Here is an 18,568-nt window from a genome sequence, read left to right as displayed (position 1 = left end):
ATATCGTACGCTAGGTGGCCATGATTTGAAAACTTGTTCTATTGCCAACATGACCAGCTAAGTTATAAAATACGATCTTACAGAGTTAGGCTTTCACAAGGCAATTCAGAGAAACAGATCGTAATTTTGGTGCGCATAGAAAGGAGTCATGAGTGCATTCAGGTGCATGTGCTGACCCGAATTGCTCATTCTTCTCAGAACAACCCAGGGTATGACGACATGTCATCTTGTAACTGTACATCAAACATAGTGATCATAAATGTTGACACTGTATAATGTATGACACAAGTTTTATGATTTGGAAACGTGAAGTGCACATTTTGGACTGATGGGTGTTTGGCTTGCTTGTATGACATCAAAGCGGTATGTATTATAATCCTCAACATCTGATCTTTCAAAATACATAGAGTCATCTTAATTTACAGAATTTCCTTCACTCGGACAGCAAAATGTGCAAAAGTTGCCCAATTACCGGGAGGGATGGGGGTAACTTCTTGTCGCGCACAGTGCTCAAGTTCAGAATGTCTGTCAGTCAAAACCCATACAGCGCTGTGAAGCGCAGAGCCTGAGCTCTGACGTCATCTATAGCATGTTACTTTACAGCCACTTTGTTCCAATTTAGGATCTTATTAGTGCCCAAATCTGCCATTTTCAACCCGTACAGTGAGGGAAAAAAGTATTTGATCCCCTGCTGATTTTGTACGTTTGCCCACTGACAAAGAAATGATCAGTCTATAATTTTAATGGTAGGTTTATTTGAACAGTGAGAGACAGAATAACAACAACAAAATCCAGGAAAACGAATGTCAAAAATGTTATAAATTGATTTGCATTTTAATGAGGGAAATAAGTATTTGACCCCCTCTCAATCAGAAAGATTTCTGGCTCCCAGGTGTCTTTTATACAGGTAACGAGCTGAGATTAGGAGCACACTCTTAATGGGAGTGCTCCTAATCTCAGCTTGTTACCTGTATAAAAGACACCTGTCCACAGAAGCAAGCAATCAATCAGATTCCAAACTCTCCACCATGGCCAAGACCAAAGAGCTCTCCAAGGATGTCAGGGACAAGATTGTAGACCTATGTAACCGGTGTGAAATGGCTAGCTAGTTAGCGGTGCGCACTAGTAGCGTTTCAATCGGTGACGTCACTCGCTCTGAGACCTTGAAGTAGTTGTTTCCCTTTTGTGGAGCGACGGTTAACGGTGCTTCGAGGGTGACTGTTGTCGATGTGTGCAGAGGGTCCCTGGTTCAAGCCCAGGTAGGGGCGAGGAGAGGGACGGAAGCAACACTGTTACATTGATGCTGTTAACCCGACTGTTGTCGATGTGTGCAGAGGGTCCCTGGTTGGTGCGATTATTCGCAAATGGAAGAAACACAAAATAACTGTCAATCTCCCTCGGCTTGGGGCTCCATGCAAGATCTCACCTCGTGGAGTTGCAATGATCATAAGAACGGTGAGGAATCAGCCCAGAACTACACGGGAGGATCTTGTCAATGATCTCAAGGCAGCTGGGACCATAGTCACCAAGAAAACAATTGGTAACACACTACGCCGTGAAGGACTGAAATCCTGCAGCGCCCGCAAGGTCCCCCTGCTCAAGAAAGCACATATACATGCCCGTCTGAAGTTTGCCAATGAACATCTGAATGATTCAGAGGAGAACTGGGTGAAAGTGTTGTGGTCAGATGAGACCAAAATCAAGCTCTTTGGCATCAACTCAACTCGCCGTGTTTGGAGGAGGAGGAATGCTGCCTATGACCTCAAGAACACCATCCCCACCATCAAACATGGAGGTGGAAACATTATTCTTTGGGGGTGTTTTTCTGCTAAGGGGACAGGACAACTTCACCGCATCAAAGGGACGATGGACGGGGCCATGCACCGTCAAATCTTGGGTGAGAACCTCCTTCCCTCAGCCAGGGCATTGAAAATGGGTCGTGGATGGGTATTCCAGCATGACAATGACCCAAAACACACTGCCAAGGCAACAAAGGAGTGGCTCAAGATGAAGCACATTAAGGTCCTGGAGTGGCCTAGCCAGTCTCCAGACCTTAATCCCATAGAAAATCTGTGGAGGGAGCTGAAGGTTCGAGTTGCCAAACGTCAGGCTCGAAACCTTAATGACTTGGAGAAGATCTGCAAAGAGGAGTGGGACAAAATCCCTCCTGAGATGTGTGCAAACCTGGTGGCCAACTACAAGAAACGCCTGACCTCTGTGATTGCCAACAAGGGTTTTGCCACCAAGTACTAAGTCATGTTTTGCAGAGTGGTCAAATACTTATTTCCCTCATTAAAATGCAAATCAATTCATAACATTTTTGACATGCGTTTTTCTGGATTTTTTTGTTGTTATTCTGTCTCTCACTGTTCAAATAAACCTACCATTAAAATTATAGACAGGTAATTTCTTTGTCAGTGGGCAAACGTACAAAATCAGCAGGGGATCAAATACTTTTTTCCCTCACTGTATATGGGTAGAAGTGTAAAGGGCTACAGCCTAACACAGTCCCTGCAACTGGAATTAGCCTATGGCTTTTTATGTTGGCAATCCTGAGTTATGTCTCTCTCTCTCTCTCTCTCTCTCTCTCTCTCTCTATTTTGGTATGAATGTAGCACATGCTGTGTGGACACCCTTTGTCATTCAAGCTTACACAACCAGGCAGACAGAGTATTGATAATAACTGACTGAGAAGAAGCAAATTGGAAGCTGGTAGCTGTGAGCCAAAGCAGATGGACAAAAGTCTTGCAACACACATACGAGTATCCCATTACTTTAAAATGGGATAGAAATCAGTTACGATCAAATTACAGATGTCCACAGTCCTCACAAAAGACACATCTGCTTTGGTCAACAAAGGATCCCCCAAGCCAGCCTGCAGCTGAGACTGGGGTGGCCCCAACCGGCTGTATTCTATACAGTCCTTTACTGTACTTGGCATCGGATCTGGGTTCATATGCTATTTGAAATAATTCCTAATATTTTTAGCTGGATTTGTTTCAGCTTGCCTGGTGAAATGGAACCGATACAAAAGTGTAAAACAAACGCTCAAATATTATTTGAACCCAGGTTTGCTTGGCATATACATAAATAGTAATTTGTGGTGCTTAGAAAGTGTGTGTGTGGAGGTCAATGTACATCTGTATGTGTTAGGGAGTTACCCAGACACCACAGTAGGTTGATGAGGGGAGGACGGCTCATAATAATGGCCGGAACTGAGCGAATGGAATTGCATCAAACACATAACTAGAGAAAAACTGTTGATGCACAACCAAATTTCGAAATTGTACCTGGTGTATTCTACTATTCTTACTCTCAATAGTAAGTTGAGCTCCCGACTGAGTTCCCCCCAAAAAGTTCCAGGGGCCCTAGTTCATTACATTTACGTCATTTAGCAGACGCTCTTATCCAGAGCAACTTACAGTTAGTGCATAGTGCATTTATTTTTTCATACCCCCTGTGGGAATCGAACCCACAACCCTGGCGTTGCAAACGCCATGCTCTATCAACTGAGCTACATCCTTGCCGGCCATTCCCTCCCCCTACGATGGGCCAATTGCGCACCGCCCCATGGGTCTCCCGGTCGCAGCCGGCTACAACAGAGCCTGGATTCGAACCAGGATCTCTAGTGGCACAGCTAGCACTGCGATGCAGTGCCTTAGACCACTGCGCCACTCGGGAGATCTAGTGGCTGCTTATGTGGCTTATGACTGGAACCGGCCCTGCATGGAAACCATGTGTTTGATGTACAGTGCCTTCAGAAAGTATTCATACCCCTCGACTTATTTCACATTTTGCTGTGTTACTGTCCGAATTCAAAATTGATTAAATTGATCCCCCCCCCCCCCATCTACACACAATACCCCATAATGACAAAGTGAAAACATGTTTTTAGAAATGTTTGCTAATGCATTGAAAATTAAATACAGAAATCTAATTTACATAAGTATTCACACCCATGAGTAAATACATGTTAGAATCACCTTTGGCAGCGATTACAGCTGTGAGTGTTTCTGGGTAAGTCTCTAAGAGTTTTGCACACCTGGATTGTACAATATTTGCCCATTATTCTTTTCAAAATTCTTCAAGCTCTGTCAAATTGGTTGTTGATCATTGCTAGACAACCATTTTCAAGTCTTGCCATAGATTTTCAAGCAGATTTAAGTCAAAACTGTAACTCGGCCACTCAGGAACACTCACTGTCTTCTTGGTAAGCAACTCCAGTGTAGATTTGGCCTTGTATTTTAAGTTATTCTCCTGCTGAAAAGTAAATTCATCTCCCAGTGTCTGGTGGAAAGCAGACTGAACCAGGTTTTCTTCTAGGATTTTGCCTGTGCTTAGCTTCATTTTGTACTCAGTAATGTGTTGTATTGTATTTGCCCCAAACATAACACAGTATTACTTTAGTGCCTAATTGCAAAGAGGATGCATGTTTTGGAATATTTTTATCTGTACAAGCTTCCTTTTTTCACTCTGTCAATTAGGTTAGTATTGTGGAGTAACTACAATGTTGTTGATCCATCCTCAGTTTTTTCCTATCACAGCCATTAAACTCTGTAACTGTTTAAAAGTTACCATTGGCCTCATGGTGAAATCCCTGAGCGGTTTCCTTCCTCTCCGGCAACTGAGTTAGGAAGGACGCCTGTAATACTTATTGACTCAATACATTTCATTTTTTCATTTTTAATTAATTTGTAAAAATTTTGAAAAATATACTTCCACTTTGACATTATGGGGTATTGTGTGTAGGCTGTAACACAACAAAATGTGGAAAAAGGGGTGTGAATACTTTCTGAAGTCACTGTATTTGATACCATTCTACTCATTCCACTCCAGTCATTACCACGAGCCCGTCCTCCCCAATTAAGGTGCCACCAACTTCCTGTGCCAGACACCCAACTTTCTGAAACCGTATGTGACCACATTTACAGTTAGCCGGCTGACTCAAAGCAACAACAACAAAAAAGCGAGTGAAAGTTAGCACCACAGACTGTTTTGGGGATCTGTAGATGTGTGTTCAATGTAACTCTGTTGGTAATTTCCCTATAGTTTTCACTTTCTACTGAGCCCTCCCACTGTAGCAGTTCCACAGTTCCTCCCTCTCTGTGATCTTGAAAAATAGGTGCTCAGAATTATTTTCAAAATGCTTTCTTTAGAAAAATATCTAAGCTTCACTGTGATTAATTATGTCATATATTTGTGATTTGTGCTTTTCATCTCCAAAACCACTTAACAGGTGTCTGTTCCTTGTATTCCACTAAAATCCTGGTATTATCCAGGCCAATAAGTCCAGGCCATTGCAGCCTGGATCGTAAGCTGCTCACACAGCAACTGCCGACCCACGGCTCTCCTCCATCCTTCTTCATTTTTGTTTCTCATTCTTTCCTCGTCTCCCTATACAGATATAGGATCGTAGCCCTTTAAGCTCGTACCCGTATATGGGTTGAAAATGGCAGATTTGGGCACTGATAAGCACCTAAATGGGAACGCAGTGGCTGTAAAGTAACATGCTATAAATGACGTCAGAGCTCAGGCTCTGCGCTTCACAGCGCTGTATGGGTTTTGATGACAGACTTTCTGAACTTGACCACCGCAAGCGACAAGAAGTTGCCCCCATCCCTCCCGCTAATTGGGCAACTTTTGCTAATTGTTTGTTTTCTGAATGAGGGAAATGCTGTAAATTAAGAGTACTCGATATATTTTGAAAGATGAGACGTTGAGGATTATAATAAATACCACTTTGATGTCATACAAGCAAGCCAAACAAGAAACACTTTACATTTCCAAATCAAATACTGTACAGTGTCAATGTTTATGATCACTATGTTTGATGTACAGTTAATTACAAGATGACATGGTGTCATACCCTGGGTTGTTCTGAACAGAACGAGTTTATGTTTGTCTATTGTGAAGAGAATTCGCTGCGGAACACGTACCTGAATGCACTCATGACTCCTTTCTATGCCACCAAAATTATGATCTGTTTCTCTGAATTGCCTTGTGAAAGCCTAACACTGTAAGATTGTATTTTATAACATAGCTAGTCATGTTGGCAATAGAACAAGCTTTCAAATTATGCCCACCTGACCCAGATTGCGCAATGGGCCGTTTTTGGATTGCGTAAACAACAACAGTAATTGTGTAAAGGCGGGGATACAGGGTTGTGTTCCAACAAAACAACTACAAGTGTCCTTGCTCTAGTTCCTCAACCGCACAGCTAGGAGAGCTCAAAAAAGCACCTTATAGTTGAAGACTCTTCTTTGAGTCATAAAAGTGCATTGAAATTACTTAGGAACTGTGCACACTTTGGAGAGGCGTGTGGGCACTTGGAGACACCAATTAGTCCTCTCACTCAAACCCTTGTAATTTTTTTTGTTTTATGTTGCACCTACTGAATGTATCCGGAGTATTTTTGTTATCAACAAATGCGGCAGAAAGTACAGTAAATGTAAAATGCACATAAAATCAACAGTGTAACGTTTGGATTCATTATTTTGTCAGGTGAACTGTTGTGTCCTCAACTTTGGTCTAATAATTTCCCCATAATCTCCAAAATGTTCCGTTTCAATTGCTACCATGCTTATGCTTTGTAAGAAACATTTCAATTTAGCCCCATCCATATAGGCCAAACCCCACGACTGTAAAAGGGTTAATTTGAGCCAGTTTGCTACAGCAGAAAAATAATCCTGCAGAAAGAGGAAATATGAATTATTATGTGGAATATAATTAATGGAATTTTTTGTAATGGAAAATCAAGTCTGACATTTCAAAGTGGAAATTACAAACTTCAGAAGCCTTTTTAAACCTCAAAAGTTATCCTGCAACAGGGTGATACATTTTGGATTTTACAATTATTTTACCAGGTAAGTTGACTGAGTCACATTCTCATTTACAGCAACAACCTTGGGAATAGTTAGAGGGGAGGGGAGGGGGGATGAATGAGCCAATTGGAAGCTGTATCTCTACAATCAGCTTGGCTTTCTTCTCCTTTCAAACTCTTCCTGGTTCTCTTCTCTTCTGTCCACACCCCTTTCTTACCTATGTCTTTCCTCTTCACCTGTCCCTCTGTTCTCTCCTCTCTTCTTCTCTCTCCTCTGCCTTCATAGCCTGAGGTGGTGAGGGTAGGTACGGCGGCTTCAGGATATGCAGTGGGTTCGTTTGAAGCCATTATTTGGAGGAAACGTCAGAAAGAGAAAAGCTCCCCCTTGGTCTTTCTTTTCTTCATCTTTGGGGATTTTCACATACAACTCTGTGTCCAGTTCGCTTTCATAAACAATGTCACTTGAAAGCGCTTGGTAAGGAGCATATACACAGGGAAATTAATACCTGAGTAACGTTCCACTGATTGAAGCACTTTAGCTTTTTTCTTCCTTTGAACGCCTTTCTACTATTAAAACCCCAGAAATATCAACAAGGTCAAACATGCTTCATTGAGCTCCACCTGTCACTAAACATACAGTTGAAGTCGGAAGTTTACATACACTTAGGTTGGAGTCATTACAACTCGTTTTGTAACCACTCCACAAATTTCTTGTTAACAAACTATAGTTTTGGCAAGTCGGTTAGGACATCTACTTTGTGCATGACACAAGTAATTTTTCAAACAATTGTTTACAGACAGATTATTTCACTTATAATTCACGGTATCACAATTCCAGTGGGTCAGAAGTTTACATACACTAAGTTGACTGTGCCTTTAAACAGCTTGGAAAATTCCAGAAATTATGTCATGGCTTTAGAAGCTTCTGATAGGCTAATTGATATCATTTGAGTCAGTTGGAGGTGTACCTGTGGATGTATTTCAAGGCCTACCTTCAAACTCAGTGCCTCCTTGCTTGACATCATGGAAGAAATCAAAAGAAATCAGCCAAGACCTCAGAACAAAAATTGTAGACCTCCACAAGTCTGGTTCATCCTTGGGAGCAATTTCCAAACGCCTGAAGGTACCACGTTCATCTGTACAAACAATAGTACGCAAGTATAAACACCATGGGACCACGCAGCCGTCATACCGCTCAGGAAGGAGACTCCTTGAGATGAACGTCCTTTGGTGCAAAAAGTAAACTTCCTACTTCAACTGTAACTAATTAGCGTCCTTCATCGAGACAAACTAATACCAAGAGCCACAGGTATGCGCTGCGTGGGTTGAGCACCTGAATGTCTACTCAAACAAACTGCTGAAAGGTTGTTAACTTCATGAGCATCCCACCCTGAGTGATTGAGCATACAAAATAAATTTGCTATTAAATTTGCAGAGATTATTATGCTCAACTCACACAATTAATGGTTTGCTATCCCTCATTAGTTTTGATTGAGCTCAAAGGCCCTGTCCAGACAACTGAATGGACATTATTTCAATGCTTTTAATAGCAATAGGCTAAGTGCAATCATAGAGATCCTGGTTCGAATCCAGGCTCTGTCGCAGCCGGCCGCGACCGGGAGACTCATGGGCGGCGCACAATTGGCCCAGCGTCGTCCAGGGTAGGGGAGGGAATGGCCGGCAGGGATGTAGCTCAGTTGATAGAGCATGGCGTTTGCAACGCCAGGGTTGTGGGTTTGATTCCCACGGGGGGCCAGTATATAAAAAAAAAAGATGTATTCACTAACTGTAAGTCGCTCTGGATAAGAGCGTCTGCTAAATGACTAAAATGTAAATGTAAATCTCAAACTGAGCCAAAAGGTAAGAGCCGAAGAGTACATTAACAAGCAGCTCATTCCAACCAAATTAATGTAATTTCTCCCTCATCCACATTATAGGCAGTCAGGAATTTGTAGCACGGTAAAAACACACATATTAAATGAGTTAGAGACTAGCACTAAGAATGTAATGAGAAACCTCGTAGGGCAAGCTGCAATCAGCCACTTGCAAATCGACACCCTTCACCTGTCCTCATTTGCATAGCCAAGTAGTTTCCTGCCAATGTTTATTTTTTAAACTTTGTTAAAAAAAGTGTAAATTGTTTTATCTGGTTGGTGATACTGATATTTCCAGTTTACTGATTTTAATTATTGGACCGTCTTGCCTGGCTACCCAAACTCCTTGCTCCAGCCAAGCGCTACGCCACGCCCACGGACGTAAGATTCTTCTCTGCAATGAGTCTGGAGCTGAGTACCTCCCCAATGATTTCTAGAATGGAAATCCATTCTAGACCGTCTGATTGGTCCCAGAAACCGGTGGATTGGGCCAGAGCCAGAACACATGTGGGTATAGCAGCGTTTTGAAAATGTGTAATTGGCTTTGATACTCTGATTGGTTAGAGATGATCCAATCGCTGATGACTTTGTTTTGTACAACACCCCTAATTTTGACGTCACCACAAATGACTTCAAAGATGGCAGTCTCAGACTGAAGTATGTAGTGAATGATAGAGCAGTGGAAGAATTTAGTTTGAGTCGTCAGGCAAGTACAAATCATCATGCCATTCATGTCTTACCTTGACACATTCCCAACTACAGAATACTAGAGGGTGTGACTTTAAATTTGAGAAGCCTTTTATTAGTTTTTTACATTTAGACATGAAAGAGCAACGTTGTCTCTCTTCCCCCTCACATCAACAAAGAACAAAGCTCGAATCCAAGACCTAAAGAACGTCAAAACTCTTCCAACTAATTGAAGACAACTATATGCAGCTCTTTGGTTGTGATGAAAACTTTTTCTGACGCACAAAGCAGAAATTGTTATTTGCTGGCAAATCTTCCCAGCATAGAAGAAGCTGGACAAACAGCGAGAGTGCGTTCCATAATAGGCCCACAGAGCATACTCTGGCTACTTTGCTATAACAGAGATAGGGAATCAGAGTTCATAATTGGGATGTTCTCTGCTGTGGCCTATACTAGTACAATACATAAGTCTTTATCCTAAGCTGTCGTTAGGATAATTGCAATGTAGCTCTGGGCTATTTTTAGTAAAGGGGTTCATAGAAATATCCAAACTGGATTGCAAGACACCCATGAGGCAAAGAGTGGTCCCGTTACCATGATGTCAAGTGACCTTTTCCTGCCTGTAAACATTATCATCATTTTTTTCCTCCTTATTTACAACACATGTCATCAGCACTGATTTGTTTGGGCTGGACACCCCCAGATGATCAGACTACCAAAATAAAAACGCATTCAAAGGCAAAATATTTTCAAGGGAATAAACAACGAAATATCATGTCTTGCTGTGTTATTTCACAGGTGTTGTTAAGTCACCACAAACAGTTGACTGTTGACTAAATACAAAAATACATGTCTAGAGGAAATTCTTTAGAAACTCAAAATGAAACAGAAATCAAAGAGGGTTAATACAAGACGAGGGTCTTGATCACATGCTGGTAAACTGGGGTTGTCCCAGCAGGGGATCTGGAATAACAGTAGTACTGAAAAAGCACAGGGTAGCGCAGCTGAATCATGTACTCTCCACAGACGGTGCAATTATTAGTCAGGCTTTATCCAAGGATTAATTAATCACATGGATTCAAAAGAAAGGATAATAAGTACAGCCAGTGGTGGTCACTGATTGGCTGAATACCCGGGGCGCGGGGTGGTTGGAGTAGGAAATAGGATGCCAAGTTTTCGAACTACCGATAATTTCTTTGAGAAAATATATAAAACGATCTGTGCATTTGCACAACAGGATAAATACTCCTATTTCACTTTTGCATGTCAAAAACGGAATGACCACTGCTGCACATGCTGCTTCTGTTTTGAACAAATTAGATTATACTATTTAGAATGAGCAACCAGCTCACGAACGAACGAGTGCACCAGGGAGAACGTAACAGGCATGCAGATACAATAACTGAAAACACATTATATAACTGGGGATAGCTAGCTAACATAATGTCACAAAGCATGATGCGCTAGCCAGTTAACTTTCATTCTGAAATAACTTCATATTTCAGAGTTAGTCAGATATTAGTTTAGAAAGACTTGAAATTGGCATGAGAGCTAACTAGCTAGCAAGCTATAGCTAGCTAGCTGATTTTTTTATTTTTATCAACCAAACTCAAATTGGCCAGCCACCGTCATGCTTTTTTGTCCTACCAGATCCACGATGAGAAGGTTCTAGCTAGTGTATCCCTCTGTCCTTCGACTCTTGTTGGATGTAGATGTCCGGTTTCGGGTCCCAGGCTCCCATGACTATTATGATTATTTATTTGCAAGTTAATTCTAATTTTATTTTTGCTTTAGCGCCATCTGTACCTGATAGAGAAGATCTAGTCTCACGTGTGGAAGTAAGCAGTCTGGCGCGAGAGACTTATTGGGAGGGACCTAGAGCAGACCCAGAAGTTCTGACTGAGCGCACATTTGAGAGTGCCCAAGGAGAGTCCATTTACTTTGTGCTTTTATAATTCATGCTATGGGGCAGTTTCCCCTCATAACAAATAGCTGGTAAAACAGCTTAACCATAGGGGGAAAGGACAATTCTTCTTGACAGCTAAACTAATCCATCTGACCAATTTAGAGGGTCCATCTGACTGATATCGACATTATTTGGTTGTAACTCATCGTTTCAAGATTTCTTTGTGCCAGATGGACAGAGAAATTGAGGGAAAGACCACGATCAGCTCAAAATATGATAGTAAAAAACTTTCTATACAACGTTACCTGTACATACAGTCCTCGCAATTGGACGAAAGTATTTAATGCTTCAGAAAGTGAGCATGGGAAAAGCTCAGTTGTCTTACCGCAACATCCATACACTATTGGAATGATGCAATCATTGAATGAGAACAAGTTGTAGCTGTACAGCATGTGTAGAATCTGAGGTTAGTGTAATTGATACCAAACAGGCAAAAACTATAACTAAGGCCAGTGGCCAGATGCCCATTTGGACGGATTTCTTTAATTTATTGTGTATTGATTTACCAACCAGATGAAGACAATACTCACCCATTATGAACAGGTGTCAAACATAGAAACATTTAATATAACAACCATCTGTCTCAACAATACAACATACAGTATATTGCATACAGTCATTAGTAATAACTATATTATATATACGTATAAAACTAGGAAAGTTTGAACACATGCTTATTGTAGTGACTATTGGAAAGAGTAAGTAATGGACTAAATTCAAAGGGCAATTTTATCTGGAACTTGACTTCCTCTGTGAATATAGTTCTAATACAAATGATAAATGTTACTTTGATGACGAAATGAAAAAAATTAATCATTGATTGGCCCTAAGCGGGAGTGCTGGAGCCTTCTGAATAATATAAGCCGTGTTTAGCTTGTCGCTCCTAGACGAGCCAAACACCTTCTTTGCCCGCTTCGAGGAAAACAACATCGAGCCGACGCTTACGAGGACTGTGTGCTCTCGTTCTCCGTGACCAATGTGAGTAAGTCATTTAAGCGTGTTAATCCTCACAAGGCCTACCAAGCCGTGTCCTATCAGCATGCGCAGACCAGCTGGCTGGAGTGATTACAAACATATTCAATCTCTCCATATCCCAGTCTGTTATCTCCACTTGCTTCAAGATGTCCACCATTGTTCCCATACCCAAGAAAGTGAAGGTAACTGAACTAAATGACAATCGTCCTGTAGCACTCACTTCTGTCATCATGAAGTGCTTTGAGAGGCTAATTAAGGATAATTTCACCTCCACCTTACCCGACACCCTAGACCCACTACAATTTGCATATCGCCCCAACAGATCCACGAACGACGCAATCGCCATTGCACTGCACAACCACCTGTACAAGAGGAATGCCAATGTAAGAATGCTGTTCATTGACTACAGCTCAGCCTTCAACAGCATAGTGCCCTCCGAGCTCATCACTAAGCTCAGGGCCCTGGGTCTGAACCCCTACCTGTGCAACTGGTTCCTGGACATCCTAACGGGCCGACCACAGGTGGTGAAGGTAGGCAACAACACCTCTGCCACACTGATCCTCAACATGGGGTGCATGTTTTTCCCCCTCCTGTGCTACCTGTTCACCCATGACTGCGTGGCCGCGCACGTCTCCAACTCAATCATCAAGTTTGCTGACGATGCAACAGTGGTAGGCCTGACTACCAACAACGATGAGACAGCCTACAGCGAGGTGAGAGCCCTGGCGGAGTGGTGCCAGGAAAATAACCTCTCCCTCAATGTCAACAAAATTAAGGAGCTGATTGCGGACTACAGGAGACAGCAGAGAAAGCACACCCCCATCCACATCAAGGGGGCCGCAGTGGAGAGGGTCAAAAGATTAAAGTTCCTCCAGGTTAAAACTATGATCCCTTATGGCACCTGTTAAATCCACTTCAATCAGTGTAGATGAAGGGGAGGAGACAGGTTAAAGAAGGATTTTTAAGCCTTGAGACAATTGAGACATGGATTGTGTATGTGAGCAATTCAGAGGATGGGCAAAACAAAATATTTAAGTGCCTTTGAACGGGGTATGGTAGTAGGTGCCAGGCGCACCGGTTTGATTGTGTCAAGAACTGCAACGCTGCTGGCTTTTTCACACTCAACAGTTTCCGTGTGTATCAAGAATGGTCCACCACCCAAAGGAAATCCAGCTAACTTGACACAACGGTGGGAAGCATTGGAGACAACCTGGGCCAGCATTGGAGTCAACCTGGGCCAGCATCCCTGTGGAACGCTTTTGACACCTTATAGAGTCCATGCCCAGACAAATTGAGGCTGTTCTGAGGGCAAAGGGGGGTGCAACTCAATCTTAGGAAGGTGCTCCTAATGTTTTGTATACTCTTTGTGTATAAACTGTATTCCAATCATGGCTCATCCTATATAACTAGTGCTGTACACCTTTTATATTCATATACTGTCCGTACTGTCTTTGCACACCATTATATTTATAGACATTATATATATATACAGTGCCTTTACTTTTTCCACATTTTGTTACGTTACAGCCTTATTCTAAAATGGATTAAATAGGTTTTTTCCTCATCAATTTACACACAATACCCCATAATAGCAAAGCAAAAACTGGTTTTTAGACATTTTTGCACATCTATAAAAAATAAAAAACTGAAATATCACATTTACATAAGTATTCAGACCCTTTAGTCAGTATTTTGTTAAAGCACCTTTGGTAGCAATTACAGCCTTGAGTCTTCCTGGGTATGATCCTACAAGCTTGGCACACCTGTATTTGGGGTGTTTCTCCCATTCTTCTCTAAAAACCTGTTTTTGCTTTGTCATTATCAGGTATTGATGAGGATTTTTGTTATTTTAATCCATTTTAGAATAAGGCTTTAACGTAACAAAATGTGGAAAGAGTCAAGGGATCTGAATACTTTCCGAATGCACTGTATATGTGTATATATATATATATTCCAGTCTCTGACATTGCTCGTTCTGATATTTCTTAATTTCTTTATTTTTCTGTATTATGTGTGTATTGCTTTTCTTTTCTTTTTTATTGCTAGGTATTAATGCACTATTGGAGCTAGAAACACAAGTATTTCGCTGCACCTGCGATAACATCTGCAAATCTGTATACGCCACCAATAAACTTTGATTGGGAAAGTACCTCAGTGTTGATTGCTTCCTAATAGTTTACTGATGGAACAAGTAGAAATTACCACTGCTATGCAATAATATATTATAAAGACACACAAACATACATAAAGACGCACGCACGCACACACGCACACACACACACACACACACACAGTTCTTCTTGTTTCTGCGGACAACTATACACAACTATACACTATACCACACAACTATAGAATGAAAATGTGATTTCCCTAGCAGCCCTGGAGCTGGTGGTGGAAGCGTATGGCCTCTACTATTTATTCTGCTCCAGTTGATGCTCAGTCCAGACAGCCACCACCTCCACTCTCCCTTTATACAGCAGTCGATGCATACAGTATCTGCTTGTCTGGCAACATCTGCCTGTGTCTTGGGAACTATGCATGCCACCTTAACCACGATGACAGGTCAAGTGATGGTCAAGTAAAGAGGGCACGAAGAGCCAGTAAAATTGCCCCATCAATATCATGACATTTCAATTCACTTCACCCAAAATTAAATGTTAAGTCCCTGTAACCACTGTTTCCCTATTTGAGCAGTTCCTTTGCTCATCTGGGATGTTGCAAATATATAAATAAATGAGAAAGAGGAGTGAATTATCAAAATAAGGAGTGTAGTTGTTATTATGACAACCTAGACATCTATTGCACCAAGATGGAAGTGTATGAAAGCATGCTGTGCCTGTTCCAATTTCAGACGTAAATTATTCAATGCTAGAGCGATGCGGTAAAACAGACGGACGGGATGTAATGAACTAAGAGGAGAGGCTAAAACAGGGGAGGCTTTTTTTCTCCATTTGATGTGGATGCTAAATAGGGAAACGCTGTGTTCATTCATTCAAACTTGAATTGCGGAAACATGCCAATTTTCTCCTTGGAGACATCATACTGTGTAGCAGTTCCACTCAAACCACAGATGTTGGGGGAGAGAAAGGAAGTCAGCGTTTCCAAACATCTGGCGACCAAATGACAGAGTAGAATGCAGTCAAGTTCATTAAGTGTGGGCTTTCTGAGTGTGTGCTTGACCTTCAGTCAGAATAGGGGTAGGGTAGGGTTTCCTTAGATTGACTGAAATATTGGCCAGGAGATATAAGGACAGCAGAAACAGACAACAAATCAATCATTGTCCATGTAGGCCTAGGCTACTGCCCTAGTCATTAAAACAGGGTTGGCTGAAATATAGTCCCAAATGTTAGACAATGGTGGTGGTGGACATGTGCTAGTAGCCAGATTTTTGGTATAGTAGGGTAGGGTGCATGCAGACCTGAAGGGATTCATAAGCTGTATATGTATGCACTTGCCACTGATGAGAAGTGATTATATTTGCAACTGATGCAAAGGTGTGATAGGTGGATAGAGGCTGAACAAATGTGGAATGATTTATTAACAGACATACCCAGTCACCATTCTCCTGGATCCAGTTCTGCAGGGGTCCGTTCAGGTACTCCGTCATCCAATGGGCAATGTTGTCCACCTGGGACGTCATCTCTCGGTTGACGCTCTCCACGCACATTGTCCCTCCAAACTCTAAGAAAGCCACAATCCGACCCCAGTTTACCCCGTCGCTGAAGAGCTCCTCTATTACAGCAGTAAACCTTATCTGTGCCGTACTGGGCGTAAAATGCAACTGCCCCGACATCTCTGCAAAGTCCCGCTGATACATTATTTCAATCTTGTCCCCCGCCTCCCGCAGGACCCTATGGAGCCGGGCATGTCGGTCCGGTTGCGGGATCCTGTTTGGGAGCGGAGAGTCGGTGTCCACGCCTGCGGCGGAGGGCTGGGACCTCCGTGCAAAAACTTCGGCGGAGTTAGGGGGAGAGGGCTCCCCAAAGCCAATATTTGGATAATCGTTTTCTGCTTGAAATTCCCATACAAATCCCTTCTTCAACAATTTGTGATGGATGTATTTTTCAACAATATAGCGACTCTCATAAGGATTCTCGTTTGCCATCATGGTGCTATAGCCTAATATCCAGCAAGCTTTTTACGCAAAATACATTTCAATGGTTGTTTGAGAAGACCTACAAGATATCCCCTAAAATTAGATATGGTATCAGACGATAAATTGCATTTCTAACATATTGCAACAGCGCATTACCTGCATAGCAACGCTTGTTCCAGCCCTGCAAAAAAATTATACAAAGAAATCAAACAGTATTTCCGAATGGCATATAGCCTCAAATAAAAGAAAGTGGAAACGCTGTTTTCTTTAACAAATTGGTTAAAACATGCACATACACATATCTAATTAGTTCAAATAAATTATGCTATTCTTATTCTATCACATGCATTTCGAGTTCCAGTAGCAAGTCAACTTTACAGTACAGCATGCGTCCATGTAGTAGCATGATCTGCGCGCAAGGTCTGGTTCTCCTTGCTTATGGTACGCCCCTTTTCAGGAATCCATTGGAACAGGACCGAACAGTAATACGTTTTGGATATCTTTTGAGCTGATCCTCACTTGAACACGAGCGTCTGAGTGTCTCAATCGGTTGCATCAATCAATATTGTGTATTTATCTGGAAAAACGTAGTTGTGGATTTAGTTGTACTTATGCGTTCTGGGGTTCAATCCTCTGACATTTACTACACAGTCCCAGAAAGACGGAAGAGAATTCATTTGCAAGGCAGCTCTCGAAATAGACTACTCTTATTTCAGAGAAACAGCTTACACAAAAACAGTAACAGAACCACAAGGAAGAAGATTTATAAGAACAGAACAGCGCAGGTTACTTTGTGGCTTCTCTGCAGACGATTTCACCCGACGCTCCGTCATGCAATCAGTTCCAGCAGGGTTCCAGTAGGGTCTTCCTATCCAAGGGTTGTCTGTAAGCTCTCTGCTTTCTCTCGTAGGCGAGCCACTCACTCCCTTTCGGGGAGGTTGGCTACTTCCTTCTAGGTACGTCACTCCCATTCAAGCTTTTCTTGTCATTATGTGCAGTGAATATGGCCTTAGAATGATATGATGGTCATCTGCTTGCGTATTACACGTTAACACGTTACAGATGTTATAACAGAGTAGCCAGCCTACAAAGTGGAATAAGTATTGAAAGTAGATCTACATACATTATATAATGTAGTTACAGGATAAGCCTAATGTCTTCATAAAGTAAAGTGTTGCCTCAGCAAAGATAAGACATTATAAACCTCAAAATGTATGGATGAAATAGACATCAACATGTATGGTTAATATGCTAAATTAAAGGTGACTCTAATATGTTTAAACTTATTATCAATATGAGGGTTACAAAGGTCTGAGAATTGGATACTATAAAAATCCCTGCCTCCAGTTCACTGACCCATATCTAACTACAGCCCCCTACCACTGACTCCTCTCCTAGCTATCCATGTTCATGGTTTGGGCTATAGCTCCTCGCATGAAAGAGAATCCCTCAAACATAATTTTTAGAGTCTTGCACCACACACATTCATCACTATTCTACACAGTCTATTGAGATGGTGTGTGTGTGTGTGTGCATTTGTGTGTGAGTCTGTGTGTGCATGCGTGTGTGCATTTGTGCGTGCGTGTGTGTGTGTGTGTGCATTTGTGTGTGAGTCTGTGTGCGCATGCGTGTGTGCATTTGTGTGTGTGTGTGTGCGTGCATGTGTGTGTGTGCATGTGTGTGTGTGTGTGTGTGGGACTCATCATTCCCTATTCTCCAATCATGTAGTAGTGGATGGCGACTTAGAAAGCCTTATAGAAACCTAATATAGTCCTGTTGCAGAATACTGTATGTAATATGAGACAACAAAGATATTGTGTGCATGTCTAACATCGGCTGGATGAGAACCCCTGTCCTACTTGAGAACGTGAACGCAATGACATGAATCATTGGAGGGCGCCATTACAATAGTGATGTATCCAACTTCTTGAAACAATAGGCCCAAGCCTTCTCTCCACTGGCAGTTACCTTTAGATCACCAACAGTCTCCTAATTTCTCCTTGACGTGTGCAGGGAGCTTGGAGTGGGAATGGGGGTGGACGGTGGCTGGTGGGGGGGTTCTGAGACAATGGCAATCTTGTCCCAAGTGCGCGGCTGGCATGCTGGAAAATAATGCACTGAATGTGACCAGAGAGCCAAGTGGGGCCCAC

At 42.1% G+C, this 18,568-nt stretch overlaps 1 protein-coding gene across 1 annotated transcript in view; it reads right to left on the bottom strand.

Annotated features, from left to right (window-relative positions):
* LOC121569203 (apoptosis regulator Bcl-2-like) overlaps window positions 1-17,357 on the bottom strand; it is a 69,518-nt gene extending 52,161 nt beyond the window's left edge. Inside the window, exon 1 of the mRNA XM_041879963.2 lies at window positions 15,873-17,357. Coding sequence (XP_041735897.1) covers window positions 15,873-16,430 — 558 coding nt within the window. The 5' untranslated portion in view covers window positions 16,431-17,357. The remainder of the gene's footprint in view (window positions 1-15,872) is intronic.
* Window positions 17,358-18,568: the final 1,211 nt, after the last annotated feature.

This window comes from Coregonus clupeaformis, chromosome 7 (genome assembly GCF_020615455.1).
Source record: "Coregonus clupeaformis isolate EN_2021a chromosome 7, ASM2061545v1, whole genome shotgun sequence".
Lineage (NCBI taxonomy): Eukaryota > Metazoa > Chordata > Actinopteri > Salmoniformes > Salmonidae > Coregonus > Coregonus clupeaformis.
Note: the sequence above shows the minus strand (reverse complement) of the source record. Positions and strands in the feature narration are given on the sequence as shown.